Source organism: Aegilops tauschii, chromosome 5 (assembly GCF_002575655.3).
Source record: "Aegilops tauschii subsp. strangulata cultivar AL8/78 chromosome 5, Aet v6.0, whole genome shotgun sequence".
Lineage (NCBI taxonomy): Eukaryota > Viridiplantae > Streptophyta > Magnoliopsida > Poales > Poaceae > Aegilops > Aegilops tauschii.
In genome coordinates this window covers 278,310,539-278,333,035 of record NC_053039.3, presented here as the reverse complement: position 1 = coordinate 278,333,035, position 22,497 = coordinate 278,310,539, and the positions used below count along the sequence as shown (strand labels likewise).

The window sequence follows — 22,497 nt, the reverse complement described above, 5'->3', positions numbered from 1 at the left end:
GCTCTGCCTACATGTTACACTATCAGATTCATCAGTACTACATGTGTGCTGCATCAGTGGCACATGTTACTATGAAGAAGAACCTGATAGTACATTGCAAATGCTTGATCAGTTCATTACAACCCTGCCACCTGATGCGCAATTTGGATGTCGAGGTTACTGTCAGTACCTCTAATATGATAGCTTCAGTTCAAGCCAAAAAACACAAACTTATGCATCAGTCCAAGTAGCTACTAGGCTTTATATAAGGTTCAGCTACCACTGCAAGTTGTATGATGTTATTTCTAATAGTCCATGGCGTGTAGTTGCGTCAGTTCGAACTAGTGAAAGAATGTTGTTGAAAAAAATATACACTTGTTACACAGTAAGTTCAATGATACATAAACTAGGAGTACTTCTAGTGTAGTTGCATAAGTTATAGATGAACAAAACAGAAGACATGCATCAGTTATATATATATGCATATCCATACATCTCTGAAGTTCAATGTTCAATTTGCAAGCAGTGCACCAAAATGTTTATGCATCAGTTATAGGGAAAAAAAGATAAAAAACTTTCCATAACAGATGAAGTTTAATGTTCAGATTACAAGCAGTGCCAAAAAAATATATCAATACATCAGTGTTGAACATGTACGTTCATCAGTTCGACTGAAAACTAAACCATATACAAAACAGAGAACAAAGTTTAAATAACGGCCAGCGATGCAAGTTCAACTTGTACATTGCCTTCAGTGCATGACATGTTACCCATAGCATGTATACGAGAAAAATGCAGAAAAGATTAATCCCAAAATTGTTGAATGTCATTGCAGAAGCATGCAAGGCGGCACATGCAGCGAGAGTTTGATGAGCCAAGCAGATATGGGGCACCGCCTGGTTGGGTAACACCAGAAATTGCACCTGGATACTTCAACAATACAGGCAGATTTCAAGATACACCGGAATCATCAGAAGCACAGACAGGTTCTTCTATGCAGCAAACACCAATATCTGGGAATACAAGCTTTGTCACTGCTGGGTTGCAAGAAGGCCAACAATATCCCCAACAACAAATGTTCTCCTTCCCTAGCGCATGCAGAAAGCCAAGGACATGAAGCCGTGGATGGGTTGCAACAAGGCTTCTACCAGTCGCTCCGTCAACATCAATCATCCGTGCTGCAAAAGCGGTTGCGACGGGAAGACCAGTCCAAAGAGACAGAAATTTTGGCCGCTCTAGCAGGTTCCAAAGTACAAGATATGAGCCATATAGACAGGAGCAACATCACAACGAATCTGAGGGGAGACAACCGTACAATGAGAGACGGAGATCTTGGTCAACATTGCTCCCTCCAAGAGATGCATTGCTGCATGTGCCAAGGGTGACACCACCTGCGCCCATACACCAGGGTGAACAGCAAACACCGGAGGCAGCACAGAGCTATACACATGTAAGTATCCATTCAGAAAAAAACATACAAGCACAGTCCATACCATGGTACTGTGACCACCCCATCTAACATTTTCATAACTGTGTTTTTGTTTGCTCACTGTTGCGTGCAGCCACCTAACATTGAAGCTTACGTTCTGCCAAGGCTAGAGATGCGCTTTGAAACTTTCCAAGAGGCAAAGAACTTCTACAACGTCTATGCAAAGCACACGGGTTTTGCTATCAGGGAAGGCTCAAAGTTTAAGACTAGAGCCTACCTTTATTGCACGTGCTATGGAGTCTATGAGTCGAAGGTGTCAGAAGCAAATAGACAGCGGAACAAGACGACCGCCAGGACTAACTGCGGGGCTAAAATGAGGCTGAAGAGGGAAAAGGATGGAACACTTGTCGTAAAAGAGATAGTCTGGGAACACAACCACATGCTACAGCTCACCCCCCAAATGCTTGTCTTCTTGCACTCCCACAAAAACTTTGACAAAACAATCTTGGAGTACGTCAAGTACCTGCAGTTCAAAGGCATTGAACACGCGCAAATCATGAGCATACTGGGCGGCGATGACCCCGGTAGCTACTTCCTCGAAATGAATGCCAAAGACCTGATTAACCTGTAAGTACTAACTTGTTCTCCTCCCATAAACCGCCACCGTCTTTTTTCCTTTGTCAGTACAAACATATTACGCAACGTATGACCTGACGCCAGTTCAACATGCATTTTTTGAATGACTGTTCGCTTTTAATATGCAGCAAAGCAAAGAATTCAAGGATGGATGATGTGGACGATGTCCTAAAGACTGCCAACTTCTTCAGGGAGATGAAAGCTATAAATAGGGAATTCTTCTGTGACATGCAACTCGATGAGTACGACAGAGTTAAGAACATATTCTGGGCGAACGCAAGCTGCCGAGGGGCGTGTCAGGACTTTGGTGACTGCGTAACGTTTGACACCACGTATAAGACCAACAAGTACCATATGCCACTTGGGGTGTTTGTCGGTACTAACAACCACTTACATACTACATTCTTTGGTTTCGCTCTGATAAGAGATGAGGATGCAAATTCATTCAGGTGGCTGTTCAAGACATTTTAAGGTGCATGAGAGGGAAGGCTCCTACATGCATCCTCACAGGTACAACCGCCAAAACCACCCCCAACCACCACCCCCATCCAAAAAAGGAAAATGACATAGTAAAAATGTTGTGCCAGTTCTATTGGTATATATGCACTACCATCTGCTGACCACTCCACGTCTCTTTTCTCATTACCAGACCAGTACCCGGCAATGGCTTTGGCAATCCCAGATGCTTTCAAGAACACAGTACACAAGCTGTGCAGCTGGCACATTATGAAGAAGTACAGGGAATACCTCGCATACCTGTACTACCTGCACGAAGACTTTAAGGATGAATTCACATCAATCCTCAACTGGCCCCTCATGCCAACTGAGTTTGAGGCTGCCTGGAAAAGACTCATGGATAAGTACAACCTCCACGATGATGCCACGATGGTGGCCATGTGGAACGAGCGTGAGAGATGGATATCAACCTACTTCAAAGAAATTTTCTGTGCCAAAATGACATCCACACAACAAAATGAGAGCATGAACTATGTGCTCAAGAAGAACTTCGTAAGTGAGAGACAAAACCTACACCGGTTTGTCAGCCAGGTAAACTCCTGCGTCAAAACCAGGAGGTGATACGTCCATTTTGCATCATGCTTTTATATCAATATTTATTGCATTATGGGCTGTTATTACACATTATGTCACAATACTTGTGCCTATTCTCTCTTATTTTACAAGGTTTACATAAGGAGGGAGAATGCCGGCAGCTGGAATTCTGGGCTGGAAAAGGAGCAAATATTAGAGACCTATTCTGCACAACTCCAAAAGTCCTGAAACTCCACGAAAGTTATTTTTGGAAATAATAAAAAATACTGAGCGGAAGAAATACCTGAGGGGGCCCACACCCTGGCCACGAGGGTGGGGGGCGCGCCCTACCCCCCTGGGTGCGCCCCCTGCCTCGTGGGCCCCCTGTTGGCCCTCCGGTGCCCATCTTCTGCTATATGAAGTCTTTCGTCCGAAGAAAAATAAGAAGCAAGCTTTCGGGACGAGACTCCGCCGCCACGAGGCGGAACCTTGGCGGAACCAATCTAGGGCTCCGACAGAGCTGTTCTGCTGGGGACACTTCCCTCCGGGAGGGGGAAATCATCGCCATCGCCATCACCAACGCTCCTCTCATCGGGAGAGGGCAATCTCCATCAACATCTTCACCAGCACCATCTCCTCTCAAACCCTAGTTCATCTCTTGTATCCAATTCTTGTCTCTTAAGTCCGGGATTGGTACCTGTAGGTTGCTAGTAGTGTTGATTACTCCTTGTAGTTGATGCTAGTTGGCTTATTTGGTGGAAGATCATATGTTCAGATCCTATATGCATATTAATACTCCTCTTATTATGAACATGAATATGCTTTGTGAGTAGTTACGTTTGTTCCTGAGGACATGGGAGAAGTCTTGCTATTAGTAGTCATGTGAATTTGGTATTCGTTCGATATTTTGATGAGATGTATGTTGTCTCTCCTCTAGTGGTGTTATGTGAACGTCGACTACATGACACTTCACCATTATTTGGGCCTAGAGGAAGGCATTGGGAAGTAATAAGTAGATGATGGGTTGCTAGAGTGACAGAAGCTTAAACCCTAGTTTATGTGTTGCTTCGTAAGGGGCTGATTTGGATCCACATGTTTCATGCTATGGTTAGGTTTACCTTAATACTTCTTTTGTAGTTGCGGATGCTTGCAATAGGGGTTAATCATAAGTGGGATGCTTGTTCAAGTAAGGACAGCACCCAAGCACCGGTCCACCCACATATCAAATTATCAAAGTACCGAACGCGAATCATATGAACGTGATGAAAACTAGCATCGTGGGATGAAGCGGCCCGGACCGACCTTACACGTACACTTACGTGAGACAGGTTCCACCGACTGACATGCACTAGTTGCATAAGGTGGCTAGCGGGTGTCTGTCTCTCCCACTTTAGTCGGATCGGATTCGATGAAAAGGGTCCTTATGAAGGGTAAATAGAAATTGGCATATCACGTTGTGGCTTTTGCGTAGGTAAGAAACGTTCTTGCTAGAAACCCATAGCAGCCACGTAAAACATGCAACAACAATTAGAGGACGTCTAACTTGTTTTTGCAGGGTATGCTATGTGATGTGATATGGCCAAAAGGATGTGATGAATGATATATGTGATGTATGAGATTGATCATGTTCTTGTAATAGGAATCACGACTTGCATGTCGATGAGTATGACAACCGGCAGGAGCCATAGGAGTTGTCTTAATTTATTGTATGACCTGCGTGTCAATGAAAACGCCATGTAATTACTTTACTTTATTGCTAACCGTTAGCCATAGTAGTAGAAGTAATAGTTGGCGAGACAACTTCATGAAGACACGATGATGGAGATCATGATGATGGAGATCATGGTGTCATGCCGGTGACGAAGGTGATCATGCAGCGCCTCAAAGATGGAGATCAAAGGTGCAAGATGATATTGGCCATATCACGTCACTTTATGATTTGCATGTGATGTTTGTCATGTTTACATCTTATTTGCTTAGAACGACGGTAGCATAAATAAGATGATCCCTCACTAAAATTTCAAGAGACGTGTTCCCCCTAACTGTGCACCGTTGCGAAGGTTCGTTGTTTCGAAGCACCACGTGATGATCGGGTGTGATAGATTCTAACGTTCGAATACAACGGGTGTTGATGAGCCTAGCATGTACAGACATGGCCTCGGAACACATGCGAAACACTTAGGTTGACTTGACGAGCCTAGCATGTACAGACATGGCCTCGGAACACAAGAGATCGAAAGGTCGAACATGAGTCGTATAGTAGATGCGATCAACATGGAGATGTTCACCGATGATGACTAGTCCGTCTCACGTGATGATCGGACACGGCCTAGTTTGACTCGGATCATGTATCACTTAGATGACTAGAGGGATGTCTATCTGAGTGGGAGTTCATTAAATAATCAGATGAACTTAATTATCATGAACATAGTCAAAAGGTCTTTGCAAATTATGTCATAGCTTACGCTTTAGTTCTACTGTTTAAGATATGTTCCTAGAGAAAAATTTAGTTGAAAGTTGATTGTAGCAATTATGCGGACTGGGTCCGTAAACTGAGGATTGTCCTCATTGCTGCACAGAAGGCTTATGTCCTTAATGCACCGCTCGGTGTGCTGTACCTCGAGCGTCGTCTGTAGATGTTGCGAAACATCTGACATACACGTTTTGATGACTACGTGATAGTTCAGTGCGTGATGCTAACGGTTTAGAATTGTGGCACCAAAGACGTTTTGAAACGTCACAGAACATATGAGATGTTCCGAAGACTGAAATTGGGATTTCAAACTAGTGCCCACGTCAAGAGGTATGAGACCTCTGACAAGTTTCTTAAGCCTGCAGACTAAGGGAGAAAAGCTCAATCGTTGAGCATGTGCTCAGATTGTCTGAGTACCACAATCACTTGAATCAAGTGGGAGTTAATCTTCCAGATGAGATAGTGATGGTTCTCCATAGTCACTGCCACCAAGCTATTAGAGCTTCGTGATGAACTATAACATATCAGGGATAGACATGATGATCCTTGAGCAACTCGCGATGTTTGACACTGCGAAAGTAGAAATCAAGAAGGAGCATCAATTGTTGATGGTTAGTAAAACCACTAGTTTCTAGAAGGGCAAGGGCAAAAGGGATACTTCATGAAACAACAAATCATTTGCTGCTCTAGTGAAGAATCCCAAGGTTGAACCCAAACCCGAGACTAAGTGCTTCAGTAATGAGGGGAACGGTCACTGAAGCAGGACTACCCTAGATACTTGGTAGATGAGAAGGCAGGCAAGGTCGACAGAAGTATATTGGATATACATTATATGAATGTGTACTTTACTAGTACTCCTAGCAGCACCAGGGTATTAGATACCGGTTCGGTTGCTAAGTGTTAGTAACTCGAAATAAAAGCTGCGGAATAAACGGAGACTAGCTAAAGGTGAGATGACGATATGTGTTGGAAGTGTTTCCAAGGTTGATGTGATCAAGCATCGCATGCTCCCTCTACCATCGAGATTGGTGTTAAACCTAAATAATTGTTATTTGGCGTTTGCGTTGGGCATAAACATGATTGGATTATGTTTATCGCAATACGGTTATTCATTTAAGGAGAATAATGGTTACTCTGTTTATTTGAATAATACCTTCAATGGTCTTGCACCTAAAATGAATCTCGATCGCAGTGATACACATGTTCGTGCCAAAAGATATAAAATAGTGATGATAGTACCACATACTTGTGGCACTGCCATTTGAGTCATATTGGTATAGAACGCATGAAGAAGCTCCATGTAGATGGATCTTTGGACTCACTCGTTTTTGAAAGGATTGAGACATGCGAACCATGTCTATTGGTATATATGCGTGAAGAAACTCCATGCAGATGGATCGTTTGGACTCACTTGATTTTGAATCACTTGAGACATGCAAATCATACCACATGGGCAAGATGACTGAAGAGCCTCGGTTTCAGTAAGATGGAACAAGAGAGAAACTTGTTGGAAGTAATACATTTGATGTGTGCAGTCCAATGAGTGCTGAGGCATGCAGTGGATATCGATGTGTTCTTACTTCACAGATGATTTGAGTGGATGCTGAGAATATTTACTTGATGAAACACAAGTCTGAATTATTGAAAGGTTCAAGTAATTTCAGAGTGAAGTTGAAGATCGTCGTGACAAGAGGATAAAATGTCTATGATATGATCACAGAGATATCTGAGTTACGAGTTTGGCACACAATTAAGACATTGTGGAAAGTGTTTCACAATTAATACCGCCTGGAACACCACAGTGTGATGGTGTGTCCGAACATCATAACTGCACCCTATTGGATATGGTGCACACCATGATGTCTCATATCGAATTACCACTATCGTTTATGGGTTAGGCATTAGAGACAACCGCATTCACTTTAAATAGGGCACCATGCAATTCCGTTGAGACGACACCGTTTAGAGAAACCTAAGTTGTCGTTTCTTAAAAGTTTGGGGCTGCGATGCTTATGTGAAAAAAGTTTCAGGCTGATAAGCTCGAACCCAAAGCGGATAAATGCATCTTCATAGAATACCCAAAACAGTTGGGTATACCTCCTATTTCAGATCTGGAAGCAAAAGTAATTGCTTCTAGAAACGAGTCCTTTCTCGAGGAAAAGTTCTCTCGAAAGAATTGAGTGGGAGGATGGTGGAGACTTGATGAGCTTATTGAACCATAACTTCAACTAATGTGTAGCAGGGCACAGGAAGTTGTTCCTGTGGCACCTACACCAATTGAAGTGGAAGCTTATGATATGATCATGAAACTTCGGATCAAGTCACTACCAAACCTCGTAGGTTGATGAGGATGCATACTACTTCAGAGTGGTACGTAATCCTGCCTTGGAAGTCATGTTGCTAGACAACAATGAACCTACGAGCTATGGAGAAGCGATGGTGGGCCCAGATTCCGACGAATGGCTCGAGGCCATGAAACCCGAGAGAGGATCCATGTATAAAAGCAAAGTGTAGACTTTGGAAGAAATACTTGATGGTCGTAAGGCTGTTGGGTGCAGATGGATTTTAAAAGGAAGACAGACAATGATGGTAAGTGTCACCATTAAGAAAGCTCGGCTTGTCGTTAAGATGTTTTCCGACAAGTTCAAGGAGTTGACTACGATGAGACTTTCTCACTCGTAGCGATGCTAAGAGTCTGTTGGAATTGTATTAGCAGTCTTGCAGATAGGATGTCAAAACATTGTTTCCTCGACGATTTTCTTGAGGAAAGGTTGTATGTGATACAACCAGAAGGTTTTTGTCAATCCTAAAAGATGCTAACAAGTGTGCAAAGCTCCAGCAATCCCTCTAAGGATTGGAGTAAGCATCTCTGAGATGGAATGTACGCTTTGATGAGATGATCAAAGATTTTGGGTTTATACAGAGTTTGTGAGAAACTTGTATTTCCAAAGAAGTGAGTGGGAGCACTATAGAATTTCTGATGTAAAATTTCTGGAAAGCATAAAGGGTTGTTTGAAAGGAGTTTTTTCAAAGGAAGACCTGGATAAAGCTGCTTACATATTGGGCATCAAGATCTATAGAGATAGATCAAGACGCCTGATGATACTGTCAAAGAACACACACCTTGACATGATTTTGAAAGAGTTCAAAATAGATCAGCAAAGAAGGAGTTCTTGGCTGTGTTACAACGTGTGAGTATTGAGTAAGACTCAAGACCTGACCACAGCAGAAGAGAGAGAAAGGACGAAGGTCGTCCCCTATGCTTTAGACGTAGGCTCTACAATATGCTATGCTGTGTACCGCACTTGAAGTGTGCCTTGCCATGAGTTGGTCAAGGGGTACAATAGTGATCCGGGAATGGATCACATGACAGCAGTCGAACTTATCCTTAGTATCTAGTGGACTAAGGAATTTTCTCGATTATGGAGGTGAAAAGGAGTTCGTCGTAAAGGGTTACGTCGATGCGAACTTTGACACTAATCCGGATGACTCTGAGTAGTAAACCGGATTCATATAGTAGAGCAGTTATTTGAAAGGGCTCCAAGTAGCGTGTGGTAGCATCCACAAGATGACATAGATATTCGTAAAGCACACACGGATCTGAAAGGTTTAGACCCGTTGACTAATAACCTCTCTCACAAGCATAACATGATCAAACCAGAACTCATTGAGTGTTAATCACATAGTGACTAGATTGTTGACTCTAGTAAACTCTTTGGATGTTGGTCACATGGTGATGTGACCTGTGAGTGTTAATCACATGGTGATGTGAACTAGATTATTGACTCTAGTGCAAGTGGGAGACTGTTGGAAATATGCCCTAGAGGCAATTATAAATTGGTTATTATTATTATATTTCCTTGTTCATGATAATCGTTTATTATCCATGCTAGAATTGTATTGATAGGAAACTCAGATACATGTGTGGATACATAGACAACACCATGTCCCTAGTAAGCCTCTAGTTGACTAGCTCGTTGATCAATAGATGGTTACGGTTTCCTGACCATGGACATTGGATGTCGTTGATAACGGGATCACATCATTAGGAGAATGATGTGATGGACAAGACCCAATCCTAAGCCTAGCACAAGATCGTGTAGTTCGTTTGCTAAGAGATTTTCTAATGTCAAGTATAATTTCCTTAGACCATGAGATTGTGCAACTCCCGGATACCGTAGGAATGCTTTTGGTGTACCGAACGTCACAATGTAACTGGGTGGCTATAAAGGTGCACTACAGGTATCTCCGAAAGTGTCTGTTGGGTTGGCACGAATCGAGACTGGGATTTGTCACTCCGTGTAAACGGAGAGGTATCTCTGGGCCCACTCGGTAGGACATCATCATAATGTGCACAATGTGACCAAGGAGTTGATCACGGGATGATGTGTTACGGAACGAGTAAAGAGACTTGCCGGTAACGAGATTGAACAAGGTATCGGGATACCGACGATCGAATCTCGGGCAAGTAACATACCGATAGACAAAGGGAATTGTATACGGGATTGATTGAATCCCCGACATCGTGGTTCATCCGATGAGATCATCGTGGAACATGTGGGACCCAACATGGGTATCTAGATCCTACTGTTGGTTATTGGCCGGAGAACGTCTCGGTCATGTCTGCATGGTTCCCGAACCCGTAGGGTCTACACACTTAAGGTTCGATGATGCTAGGGTTATAGGGAATAGATATACGTGGTTACCGAATGTTGTTCGGAGTCCCGGATGAGATCCCGGACATCACGAGGAGTTCCGGAATGGTCCGGAGGTAAAGATTTATATATGGGAAGTCCCGTTTTGGCCACCGGAAGAGTTTCGGGCGTCACCGGTAATGTACCGGGACCACCGGAGGGTTCCGGGGGTCCACCGGGAGGGGCCACCAGCCCCGGAGGGCCCTATGGGCTGTATGTGGAGAGGGACCAGCCCCTTAGTGGGCTGGGCGCCTTCCCTCCCAGGGCCCATGCGCCTGGGGGTTTGGGGGAACCCTAAGGGGAGGCGCCCCCCTTGCCTTGGGGGGCAAGGCAACCCCCCTGGCCGCCGCCCCCTCCTCAGATTGGATCTGAGGGGGCCGGCCCCCCTCTCCCTTGCCCCTATATATATGTGGGGGGTGGGAGGGCAGCCGCAACCAAGTTCTGGCGCAGCCCTTCCCCTCTTCCATGTCCTCCTCCTCTCCCGCGGTGCTTGGCGAAGCCCTGCAGGATTGCCACGCTCCTCCATCACCACCACGCCGTCGTGCTGCTGCTGGACGGAGTCTTCCCCAACCTCTCCCTCTCTCCTTGCTGGATCAAGGCGTGGGAGACGTCTCCGGACTGCACGTGTGTTGAACGCGGAGGCGCCGTGGTTCGGCGCTTAGATCGGAATCAACCGCGATCTGAATTGCTACGAGTACGACTCCTTCATCCGCGTTCTTGCAACGCTTGCGCATCGCGATCTACAAGGGTATGTAGATGCACTCCCCTTCCCCTCGTTGCTAGATTACTCCATAGATTGATCTTGGTGATGCGTAGAAAATTTTGAATTTCCGTTACGTTCCCCAACAGATATGGGATCATGGAACTACAAACGATTGAAATTGGAATTTCATCAGAAGTTTTATCCTATGCATCTTATTCATCGTGATCACAATTATATATATAATTTTTGGCCTCGCGAAGGAGAAAGCATCGCTCAAGCTTGGGGGAGGCTTAAATCAATGTTATATTCATGCCCCAATCATGAGCTCCCAAGAGAAATAATTATTTAATTTTTTTATGCTCGGCTTTCTGATAACAATCGCACCATGGTCGATACTTCTTGTGCTGGCTCTTTTATGATGAAGACTATTGAATTCAAATGGGATTTATTGGAAAGAATTAAACGCAACTCTGAGGATTGGGATCTCGACGAAGGTAAGGAGTCAGGTATGACACCTAAGTTTGATTGTGTTAAATCTTTTATGGATACCGATGTTTTCCGTAAATTTAACACTAAATATGGACTTGATTCTGAGATAGTAGCTTCTTTCTGTGAATCTTTTGCTGCTCAGATTGATCTCCCTAAGGAGAAGTGGTTTAAATATCATCCTCCCATAGAAGTAAAAATAGCTGCACCTATTAAAGTTGAAGAAAATACTATCACTTATAATGATCCTATTGTTCCTACTGCGTATGTTGAAAAACCACCTTTCCCTGTTAGAATAAAGGATCATGCTAAAGCTTCAACTGTGGTTCGTAAAAGCAATATTAGAACCTATACACCTCCTGAGCAAGTTAAAGTTGAACCTAATATTGCTATTGTTAAAGATCTCTTGGCTGATAATATTGATGGGCATGTTATTTATTTCCGTGAAGAGACTGCTAGAATTGCTAAACCTTGTGCTAAAGATAAACATAGACCTGTGGTAGGCATGCCTGTTATTTCTGTTAAAATAGGAAATCACTATTATCATGGCTTATGTGATATGGGTGCTAGTGCTAGTGCAATACCTATTGACTTATACAAAGAAATTATGCATGATATTGCACCTACTGAGTTAGAAGATATTGATGTCACAATTAAACTTGCCAATAGAGATACTATTTCACCCATGGGAATTGTTAGAGATGTTGAAGTCTTGTGTGGGAAAACTAAATATCCTGCTGATTTTCTTGTTCTTGGTTCCCCACAAGATAGTTTTTGTCCCATTATATTTGGTAGACCCTTCTTGAACACTGTTAATGCTAAGATAGACTGCGAAAAGGATGTTGTTACTATTGGTTTGGGTGATATGTCTCATGAGTTTAATTTCTCTAAATTTCATAGACAACACCGTGAAGAGGAATTGCCTAGTAAGGATGAAATTATTGGTCTTGCTTCTATTGCCGTACCTCCTAATGATCCTTTAGAACAATATTTGCTAGACCATGAAAATGATATGTTTATGAATGAAAGGAGGGAAATAGATGAAGTATTCTTCAAACAGGAGCCCATCCTGAAACACAATTTGCCTGTTGAAATCCTAGGGGATCCTCCTCCACCAAAGGGTGATCCCGTGTTTGAGCTTAAACCGTTACCTGATACTCTTAAATATGCTTATCTTGATGAGAAAAGATATATCCTGTTATTATTAGTGCTAACCTTTCAGAGCATGAAGAAGAGAGATTATTGAAAACTCTGAAGAAGCACCGTGCTGCTATTGGATATACTCTTGATGATCTTAAGAGTATTAGTCCCACTCTATGTCAACACAAAATAAATTTGGAGAAAGATGCCAAACCAGTTCGTGATCACCAACGACGGCTGAATCCTAAGATGAAAGAAGTGGTAAGAAAGGAAATACTAAAGCTCCTTGAGGCAGGTATAATTTATCCCGTTGCTGATAGTCAGTGGGTAAGTCCTGTCCATTGTGTCCCTAAGAAGGGAGGTATTACTGTTGTTCCTAATGATAAAGATGAATTGATTCCGCAAAGAATTATTACAGGTTATAGGATGGTAATTGATTTCCGCAAATTAAATAAGGCTACTAAAAAGATCATTACCCCTTACCTTTTATTGATCAAATGCTAGAAAGATTATCCAAACATACACATTTTTGCTTTCTAGATGGTTATTCTGGTTTCTCTCAAATACCTGTGTCAGCCGATGATCAATCAAAGACCACTTTTACTTGCCCTTTTGGTACTTTTGCTTATAGACGTATGCCTTTTGGTTTATGTAATGCACCTGCTACCTTCCAAAGATGCATGATGGCTATATTCTCTAACTTTTGTGAAAAGATTTGTGAGGTTTTCATGGACGATTTCTCCGTCTATGGATCCTGTTTTGATGATTTCCTAAGCAACCTTGATCGAGTTTTGCAGAGATGTGAAGAAACCAACCTTGTCTTGAATTGGGAGAAGTGCCACTTTATGGTTAATGAAGGTATTGTCTTGGGGCATAAAGTTTCTGAAAGAGGTATTGAGGTTGATAAAGCCAAGGTTGATGCTATTGAAAAGATGCCATGTCCCAAGGACATCAAAGGTATAAGAAGTTTCCTTGGTCACGCCGGTTTTTATAGGAGGTTCATTAAAGACTTCTCAAAATCTCTCGGCCTCTGACTAATTTATTGCAAAAGGATATACCATTTGTCTTTGATAATGATTGTGTAGAAGCATTTGAAATACTTAAGAAAGCATTGATCTCTGCACCTATTGTTCAGCCACCTGATTGGAATTTATCTTTTGAAATCATGTGTGATGCTAGTGATTATGCTGTAGGTGCTGTTCTAGGGTAAAGAGTTGATAAGAAATTAAATGTTATTAAATATGCTAGTAAAACTCTAGAAAATGCTCAGAGAAATTATGCTACAACTGAAAATGAATTCTTAGCAGTTGTATTTGCGTGTGATAAGTTCAGGCCTTATATTGTTGATTCTAAAGTAACTATTCACACTGATCATGCTGCTATTAAATATCTTATGGAAACGAAAGATGCTAAACCTAGACTTATTAGATGGGTTCTCCTGCTACAAGAATTTGATTTACATATTATTGATAGAAAGGGAGCTGAGAACCCCGTTGCAGACAACTTGTCTAGATTGGAAAATGTTCTTGATGACCCACTACCTATTGATGATAGCTTTCCTGATGAACAATTAAATGTCATAAACGCTTCTCGTACTGCTCCATGGTATGCTGATTATGCTAATTACATCGTTGCTAAATTCATACCACCTAGTTTCACATACCAACAAAAGAAAAAGTTTTTCTATGATTTAAGACATTACTTCTGGGATGACCCACATCTTTATAAAGAAGGAGTAGATGGTGTTATTAGACGTTGCGTACCTGAGCATGAACAGGAACAGGTCCTACGCAAGTGTCACTCCGAGGCTTATGGAGGACACCACGCTGGAGACATAACTGCACATAAGGTATTGCAATCCGGTTTTTATTGGCCTACTCTCTTCAAGGATGCCCGTAAGTTTGTCTTATCTTGTGATGAATGTCAAAGAATTGGTAATATTAGTAGACGTCAAGAAATGCCTATGAATTATTCACTTGTTATTGAACCATTTGATGTTTGGGGCTTTGATTATATGGGACCTTTTCCTGCCTCTAATGGATACACACATATTTTAGTTGCTGTTGATTATGTTACTAAGTGGGTAGAAGCTATTCCAACTAGTAGTGCTGATCATAACACTTCTATTAAAATGCTTAAAGAAGTTATTTTTCCGAGGTTTGGAGTCCCTAGATATTTAATGACTGATGGTGGTTCACATTTTATTCATGGTGCTTTCCGCAAAATGCTTGCTAAATATGATGGTAATCATAGAATTGCATCTCCTTATCACCCGCAGTCTAGTGGTCAAGTAGAATTGAGTAATAGAGAGCTCAAATTAATTTTGCAAAAGACTATTAATAGATCTAGAAAGAATTGGTCCAAGAAACTTGATGATGCATTATGGGCCTATAGAACTGCATATAAAAATCTTATGGGTATGTCTCCGTATAAAATGGTTTATGGAAAAGCATGCCACTTACCTCTCGAACTAGAACATAAGGCTTATTGGGCTATTAAGGAGCTCAACTATGATTTCAAACTTGCCGGTGAGAAGAGGTTATTTGACATTAGCTCACTAGATGAATGGAGAACCCAAGCCTATGAGAATGCCAAATTGTTTAAAGAAAAGGTTAAAAGATGGCATGACAAAAGGATACAAAAGCGTGAGTTTAATGTAGGTGATTATGTATTATTATACAACTCTCATTTAAGATTTTTGCAGGGAAACTTCTCTCTAAATGGGAAGGTCCTTACGTTATCAAGGAGGTCTATCGTTCCGGTGCCATAAAAATCAACAACTTCGAAGGCACAAATCCGAAGGTGGTGAACGGTCAAAGAATTAAACATTATATCTCAGGTAATCCTATAAATGTTGAAACCAATGTTATTGAAGCCGTAACCCCGGAGGAGTACATAAGGGACACTTTCCGGAACGTTTCAGACTCCGAAAAGGAATAGGTATGTGGTACGGTAAGTAAACCGACTCCAAAACAGTTCTAATGGCAAATTTTCTCCGTTTTGGAATATTTAGAAAAATAGAAAAATAAGAAGCAGTCCGGGAAGGACACGAGGCTTCCACGAGGGTGGAGGGCGCGCCCTACCCTACTGGGCGCCCCCACCTCGTGGGCACCTTGTGTGCTCTCAGGACTCCATTTTCTTGCATGATACGTATTTTGGTAGGTAAAAATTCATTATATAATCTCCCAAAGGTTTTGACCTCCGTATCACGTAATTATCCTCTGTTTGTGTTTCGAGCTATTGCTGCTGCAGATTAGAGCAAGATGTCTTCTCAAGAGTCAGTCGGGGAGAGCCGGGTGTCTCATCCGGCATCGAGATTAAGGACAAACAGCGATGCTGACCACTTTGGGCTCGCAACGGAGGAAGAGATGGAGGCTGATTTGAAGAGGATAGATGCCATGGAGGAGGATCAAGAAGTCACTTCTCGCTTCCGAGCTGGATTCACGATGGGGGAACTACAGAGCTCAACTATTCCAAACTCGGTTATCCCTTCCAATGTTAGATTTCTTTCTTATGAAAATATGAAGAAGAGTGTCACTTGTTCTCCCGCAGCTATGCAACACCCTTGGGTGCAAGGAGCTTTAGCCGTTACAGGAAAGCTTCGTAAGGAAATAATGGACCTCAAGCAGCAAGTCAATAAGCTCGAGGAGGAGAATCGTATCCTGAGGGGCATCATCGCTAAGAATATTACACCATCACCGAAAAAGGAGACATAATCACATGGGTATGGGCACTCCCCTTGGCAACTGCCAAGCTTGGGGGAGATGCCCCGGTATCGTATCACCACCACATCTCCTATCTTTACCGTTTTTTCTTAGTTCGGTCCTTTTAGTAATATCTTGATTTAGTAGAATAAGGTTTTTAGTGTGATCTAGTTTTGAGTTTTGCTTTATGATCCCTCTATGTAATCGAGTCCGCGAGCTATATAATAAAGATTAGTGTTGAGTCAAGGGCTTGATTATCTTGCTGTGATCTTGAGTGAATAAAAGAAAAGAGAAAAGAATAAAAAGAAACAAAGAGATCATATTTATTTTATGGAGAGTAATGACTTCACATAGAAAGAGTATGATGATTAAAAGTTGTTGAGAGTTGACAAACATAGCTTTGGTCATCGTTGCAATTAATAGGAAGTAATAAAGAAAGAGAGGTTTCACATATAAATATACTATCTTGGACATCTTTTATGATTGTGAGCACTCATTAAAATATGACATGCTAAAGAGTTGATGTTGGACAAGGAAGACAACGTAATGGGTTATGTTTTCTTATATCTGAGATAAAGTATATTGTCATGGATCATCCAACATGTTGAGCTTGCCTTTCCCCCTCATGCTAGCCAAATTCTTTGCACCAAGTAGAGATACTACTTGTGCTTCCAAAAACCCCTAAACCCAGTTTTGCCATGAGAGTCCACCATATCTACCTATGGATTGAGTAAGATCCTTCAAGTAAGTTGTCATCGGTGCAAGCAATAAAAATTGCTCTCTAAATATGTATGATTGATTGGTGTGGAGGAAATAAGCTTTATACGATCTTGTGATGTGGAAGAAATAAAAGTGACGGACTGCATAATAAAGGTTCATATCACAAGTGGCAATATAAAGTGACGTTCTTTCGCATTAAGATTTTGTGCATCCAACCGTGAAAGCACATGGCAACCTCTGCTTCCCTCTGCGAAGGGCCTATCTTTTATGTTTATCTTCTACCTTATGCAAGAGTCATGGTGATCTTCACCTTTCCTTTTTACATTTTATCCTTTGGCAAGCACAGTATGTTGGAAAGATCCTGATATATATATCTAATTGGATGTAAGTTAGCATGAGTTATTATTGTTGATATTACCCTTGAGGTAAAAGGTTGGGAGGCGAAACTATAAGCCCCTATCTTTCTCTGTGTCCGATTAAAACTCCGTAACCACAAGTATTGCGTGAGTGTTAGCAATTATGAAAGACTAAATGATAGTTGAGTATGTGGGCTTGCTAAAAGGCTCTGACATAGACTCTTTCTGATGTTATGATAAATTGCAATTGCTTCAATGACTGAGATTATAGTTTGTTAGTTTTCAATAAAGTTTCTGATTCATACTTGACATTGTGGATAGATTATTACTTGAGCATAGGAAATCATATGACAATATCCATATATGTTGCTGTTATGAGAATAATCATGATGCCCTCATGTCCGTATTTTATTTTATCGACACCTCTATCTCTAAACATGTGGACATATTTATCGTTATCGGCTTCCGCTTGAGGACAAGCGAGGTCTAAGCTTTGGGGAGTTGATACGTCCATTTTCCATCATGCTTTTATATCAATATTTATTGCATTATTGGATGTTATTACACATTATGTCACAATACTTATGCCTATTCTCTCTTATTTTACAAGGTTTACATAAGGAGGGAGAATGCCGGCAGCTGGAATTCTGGGCTGGAAAAGGAGCAAATATTAGAGACCTATTCTGCACAACTCCAAAAGTCCTGAAACTCCACGAAAGTTATTTTTGGAAATAATAAAAAATACTGAGCGGAAGAAATACCTGAGGGGGCCCACACCCTGGCCACGAGGGTGGGGGGCGCGCCCTACCCCCCTGGGCGCGCCCCCTGCCTCGTGGGCCCCCTGTTGGCCCTCCGGTGCCCATCTTCTGCTATATGAAGTCTTTCGTCCGAAGAAAAATAAGAAGCAAGCTTTCGGGACGAGACTCCGCCGCCACGAGGCGGAACCTTGGCGGAACCAATCTAGGGCTCCGACAGAGCTGTTCTGCTGGGGACACTTCCCTCCGGGAGGGGGAAATCATCGCCATCGCCATCACCAACGCTCCTCTCATCGGGAGAGGGCAATCTCCATCAACATCTTCACCAGCACCATCTCCTCTCAAACCCTAGTTCATCTCTTGTATCCAATTCTTGTCTCTAAGTCTGGGATTGGTACCTGTAGGTTGCTAGTAGTGTTGATTACTCCTTGTAGTTGATGCTAGTTGGTTTATTTGGTGGAAGATCATATGTTCAGATCCTATATGCATATTAATACTCCTCTTATTATGAACATGAATATGCTTTGTGAGTAGTTACGTTTGTTCCTGAGGACATGGGAGAAGTCTTGCTATTAGTAGTCATGTGAATTTGGTATTCGTTCGATATTTTGATGAGATGTATGTTGTCTCTCCTCTAGTGGTGTTATGTGAACGTCGACTACATGACACTTCACCATTATTTGGGCCTAGAGGAAGGCATTGGGAAGTAATAAGTAGATGATGGGTTGCTAGAGTGACAGAAGCTTAAACCCTAGTTTATGCGTTGCTTCGTAAGGGGCTGATTTGGATCCACATGTTTCATGCTATGGTTAGGTTTACCTTAATACTTCTTTTGTAGTTGCGGATGCTTGCAATAGGGGTTAATCATAAGTGGGATGCTTGTTCAAGTAAGGACAGCACCCAAGCACCGGTCCACCCACATATCAAATTATCAAAGTACCGAACGCGAATCATATGAACGTGATGAAAACTAGCTTGACGACAATTCCCATGTGTCCTCGGGAGAGCTTTCCTTTATATAAGAGTTTTTCCAGGATTGTCCTTTGCTACAAAAAGGATTGGGCCACCTTGCTGCACTTTATTTACTTTTGTTACCTGTTGCTCGTTACAAATTATCCTATCACAAAACTATCTGTTACCTATAATTTCAGTGCTTGCAGAGAATACCTTGCTGAAAACCGCTTATCATTTCCTTCTGCTCCTCGTTGGGTTCGACACTCTTACTTATCGAAAGGACTACGATAGATCCGCTATACTTGTGGGTCATCAGGAGGCAGACAGAGAACCAGGAGACAATGGGTAACCGGGTATAGGTCTATCACCTGTTGTAAGACAAAAAATAACATGCTTACTAAAGTAAAACTTTATTAGTTAGACAAGTTTTTGCTAAAAAAACTAACAATTTGGTCATCATTCTTGCATGTGCAGAAGGAACAAAACACGCTGACCTTCTATGGGATTGACACCCAGATGGCAAAGGTTTACTCACGAGCTGTTTACAGCAAGATCAGAAATAGGCTAAAACTGAGCACACTCTTCACGGCGACAGAGACGGAAGAGCCCACAAAGTACCTCGTGCGCTACAACCACCCGCAAAAAATGTCTGTGTGGGCTCAGCACGCGTTCCAGGTGGTTGCAGACCCCGTCGGAGAAACATATGAGTGCGAGTGCAGGCTATGGGACCACACAGGTGAGGACTAAAAAAAGATGTTACATACTGTACTACTTTTTTTGCAAACTTTTTGTTCGAATGAAATGACAAAAAACATGCACCTCTTCCAAAACAATACAGGTCTTTTCTGCGTGCATGTCCTGTGCATGATGCAGACAATTAAGGCTGCCAGCGTTCCAGAGAAATACATCCTCAGGAGATACACCAAACGACCGAACATCCAGCCAACATTCAACAGAAATGACTTGAGTACAGTAGCGTCAAACAAGGCATCCCAATACTGCATTGAAAGCTCACTGCTGACGCTGAACATGAGGGTGCACAGAAAAAGCTTGAGAAGCCAAGAGCAAATGGCGAGGTCACGGGTCATCATGGACAAACTTGAATAAGAACTCGACGCCATGCATTCTGCTGAAAATGGAGGTGCACGGACAATGAAGCCATTGAGCAGGATATTGCTACAATGTTATCCGAGATGAACCATCTGGGAGCTATTGACCCGTTCAACAACGAGGAAGAGGAGCAACAACAACCAGAGCTTGCCCATGTGCACACTCAAGAGCACCAACATGCTCACATGCGAGATCATGAGCTTGATGGTGCTGTAGGCGAACGACATGACAACAACACATCCTACCAGTAGCAGCAGGAAAGGGTGATTAAACCACCCATATTATCAAACACAAAGGGGAGGAAGAGCAAGACGCAAGCAGCGAAAGCAGCAGCCAAAAAGCCACCACGCCCCATTAAGCGCGTGGAATTTGGCCCGGACGGCAAACCTCTCGGGATAAGGGCATGCGGATTTTGCAATGTCGTGAGCAACCATAACTACCACACATGCCCACTCCGCACAGATGGCACTATCAACAAGCAAACGCTGCACAAGCAGATTGGAGCTGCCCAGGTTTCTACCAATGGACACGACACACATAACAGCTACACTTGGCGCAAGTGTGGGGGAAACTGACGGACATAATGCCCGCACATGCAAAGTGGGCAAGGAGGTCAATGGTGCTGAACAGAAACAGGGCAAGGTACAGAGTTCCAAAAAATCAAATGAAGACGATGAAGAAGAAGAGTTTGACGAGAATGACGACCAATCAGACGAAGACAATGAAGATGACAGTGTCGGGGACGAGGAAACTGAAACTGACGATGAAGCTGCCAAGGCTCAACCAGGAAAGGGCACCGACAAGGCACAACATTCGGGGCCAGTTAGGAGAAGCTCAAGACTGAACAATACATAGTGATTATGCTGCACATCATTTGCTTATGTCATTCAACAATCTCAAGTTTGCCTATGTCTATCAAGTACATCGTTTGCTTATGTCGTTCAACAAGTTTGCTAGCTTCCTATTTTGTTCATCCATCATTTGAAGTTGAAGTAGGTTGAAGTTGAAACTTGATGGTTGCCACGCAACACTAGTCATGGAGAAACAAAAATCACACATGGATATTTTCACAAAAAAGAACAATGGCAGACTAACTAAGGACAACAGCAAATAGTAGACTTGGACGCTCAGTACAGCTTATACATGTACGGTAGTACTATCACACTAAAAATCAGTTTTTAGTTTCAGAAGAACACTAAAAAGACTAAGTTTCAGCCGAGGACAACATTCAGTACTAACAGCATCGTGCTAATAGTAGTTAGAAATTTACTAAGTACTGCAACAGGAAAAGCAAAGAACCATCAGTACGTATTTCCTAGTCACTAGCATGCTAGGACTGGCAGTTCTGGTACACTTGAACAAACGGTACATTCATTCTACAAAAATATAAAAAGGAACGGGAAGCTTCAGTTCACATTCCATAAAACATTGACACACTAAGAATAACAGTAATAGTACAACTGAAATCTTAGTACAACTTAGTCTATAAGGCAAGTACTATGATCATACCAAACATTGCCTTGAGAAGAACCACAACCTAGAAAAAAGAAGGCCAAAACTAAATCAAAAAGATATTAGTTCGACCAAGGAGAAAAATCACAAGAAAGACAACAGAAGTATCAGCCAACATTGACCAGCGAGGTACTAATTTCAAACAACACAAGAAAATAAAATGATCAAAGTACTAGCACAATTGAAATCTCAGTACAACTTAGTTTATTCGGTAAGTGCTATGATGATACCAATTAATGCCTTGAGAAAGAAGGCCAAGACTCAACCAAATAGATTACAGTTCAACCAAGGACAAAAATTAACAAAAACAAACAACAGAAGCATCAGTCCATATTGACTAGTGAAGTAGTTATGAACTTTATACGGCTACCTGTTAAATGTAGCTAATTTAAACCAGTGCTTTAACTTTTACTATGAAGTTCAACTACTAAAATTCAAGAAGTTCAAACAAAAATTTGGCTCTCAAATTTTGCCAAATCTCTTATACTTAAATAAAATCTGGCTAGAGATCACATAGCAACATCGTCGTAAATAATTTCAATCCAAAAAAAAACTTCACTTCTAATACATTATATGAAATCAGTTCTACATAACAAGGATGCGTCACTCCACTCACGCTAGATCCACAAGTGCTATCATGACACCAAATTTTAAATGCCTTACGCTGAATGAGATTACAATTCAGTACTAACAGATCTATACCATAACTACAAGAAAAGGGGGTACATAACCTATAAAGGTCCAACTTAGGTTGGGATAGATGAAAATAAAATAAATCTCACTTTTCCAGCAACAACTCGCAATGCACTTGAAAAAA

The 22,497-nt window shown here is 42.0% G+C and overlaps 1 protein-coding gene across 1 annotated transcript; it reads left to right on the top strand.

The window, feature by feature from the left end:
- Positions 1–832: 832 nt before the first annotated feature.
- Positions 833–20,165, top strand: LOC109762438 (protein FAR1-RELATED SEQUENCE 5-like). The gene is made up of 8 exons (XM_020321290.2): positions 833–965; positions 1,081–1,229; positions 1,542–2,035; positions 2,173–2,359; positions 2,494–2,554; positions 2,694–3,091; positions 19,533–19,794; positions 19,897–20,165. The coding sequence occupies exons 1-8, from the start codon at positions 833–835 to the stop codon at positions 20,163–20,165; spliced, it is 1,953 nt and encodes a 650-aa protein (XP_020176879.2).
- Positions 20,166–22,497: the final 2,332 nt, after the last annotated feature.

Coding starts and splice junctions, on each gene's coding strand:
- LOC109762438 (XM_020321290.2), top strand. CDS start 833: ATGCAGCGAGAGTTTGATGAGCCAAGCAGATATGGGGCACCGCCTGGT. Junction 3,092..19,532: donor TACACCGGTTTGTCAGCCAG/GTAAACTCCTGC, acceptor TTGCATGTGCAG/AAGGAACAAAACACGCTGAC. Junction 19,795..19,896: donor CAGGCTATGGGACCACACAG/GTGAGGACTAAA, acceptor AAAACAATACAG/GTCTTTTCTGCGTGCATGTC.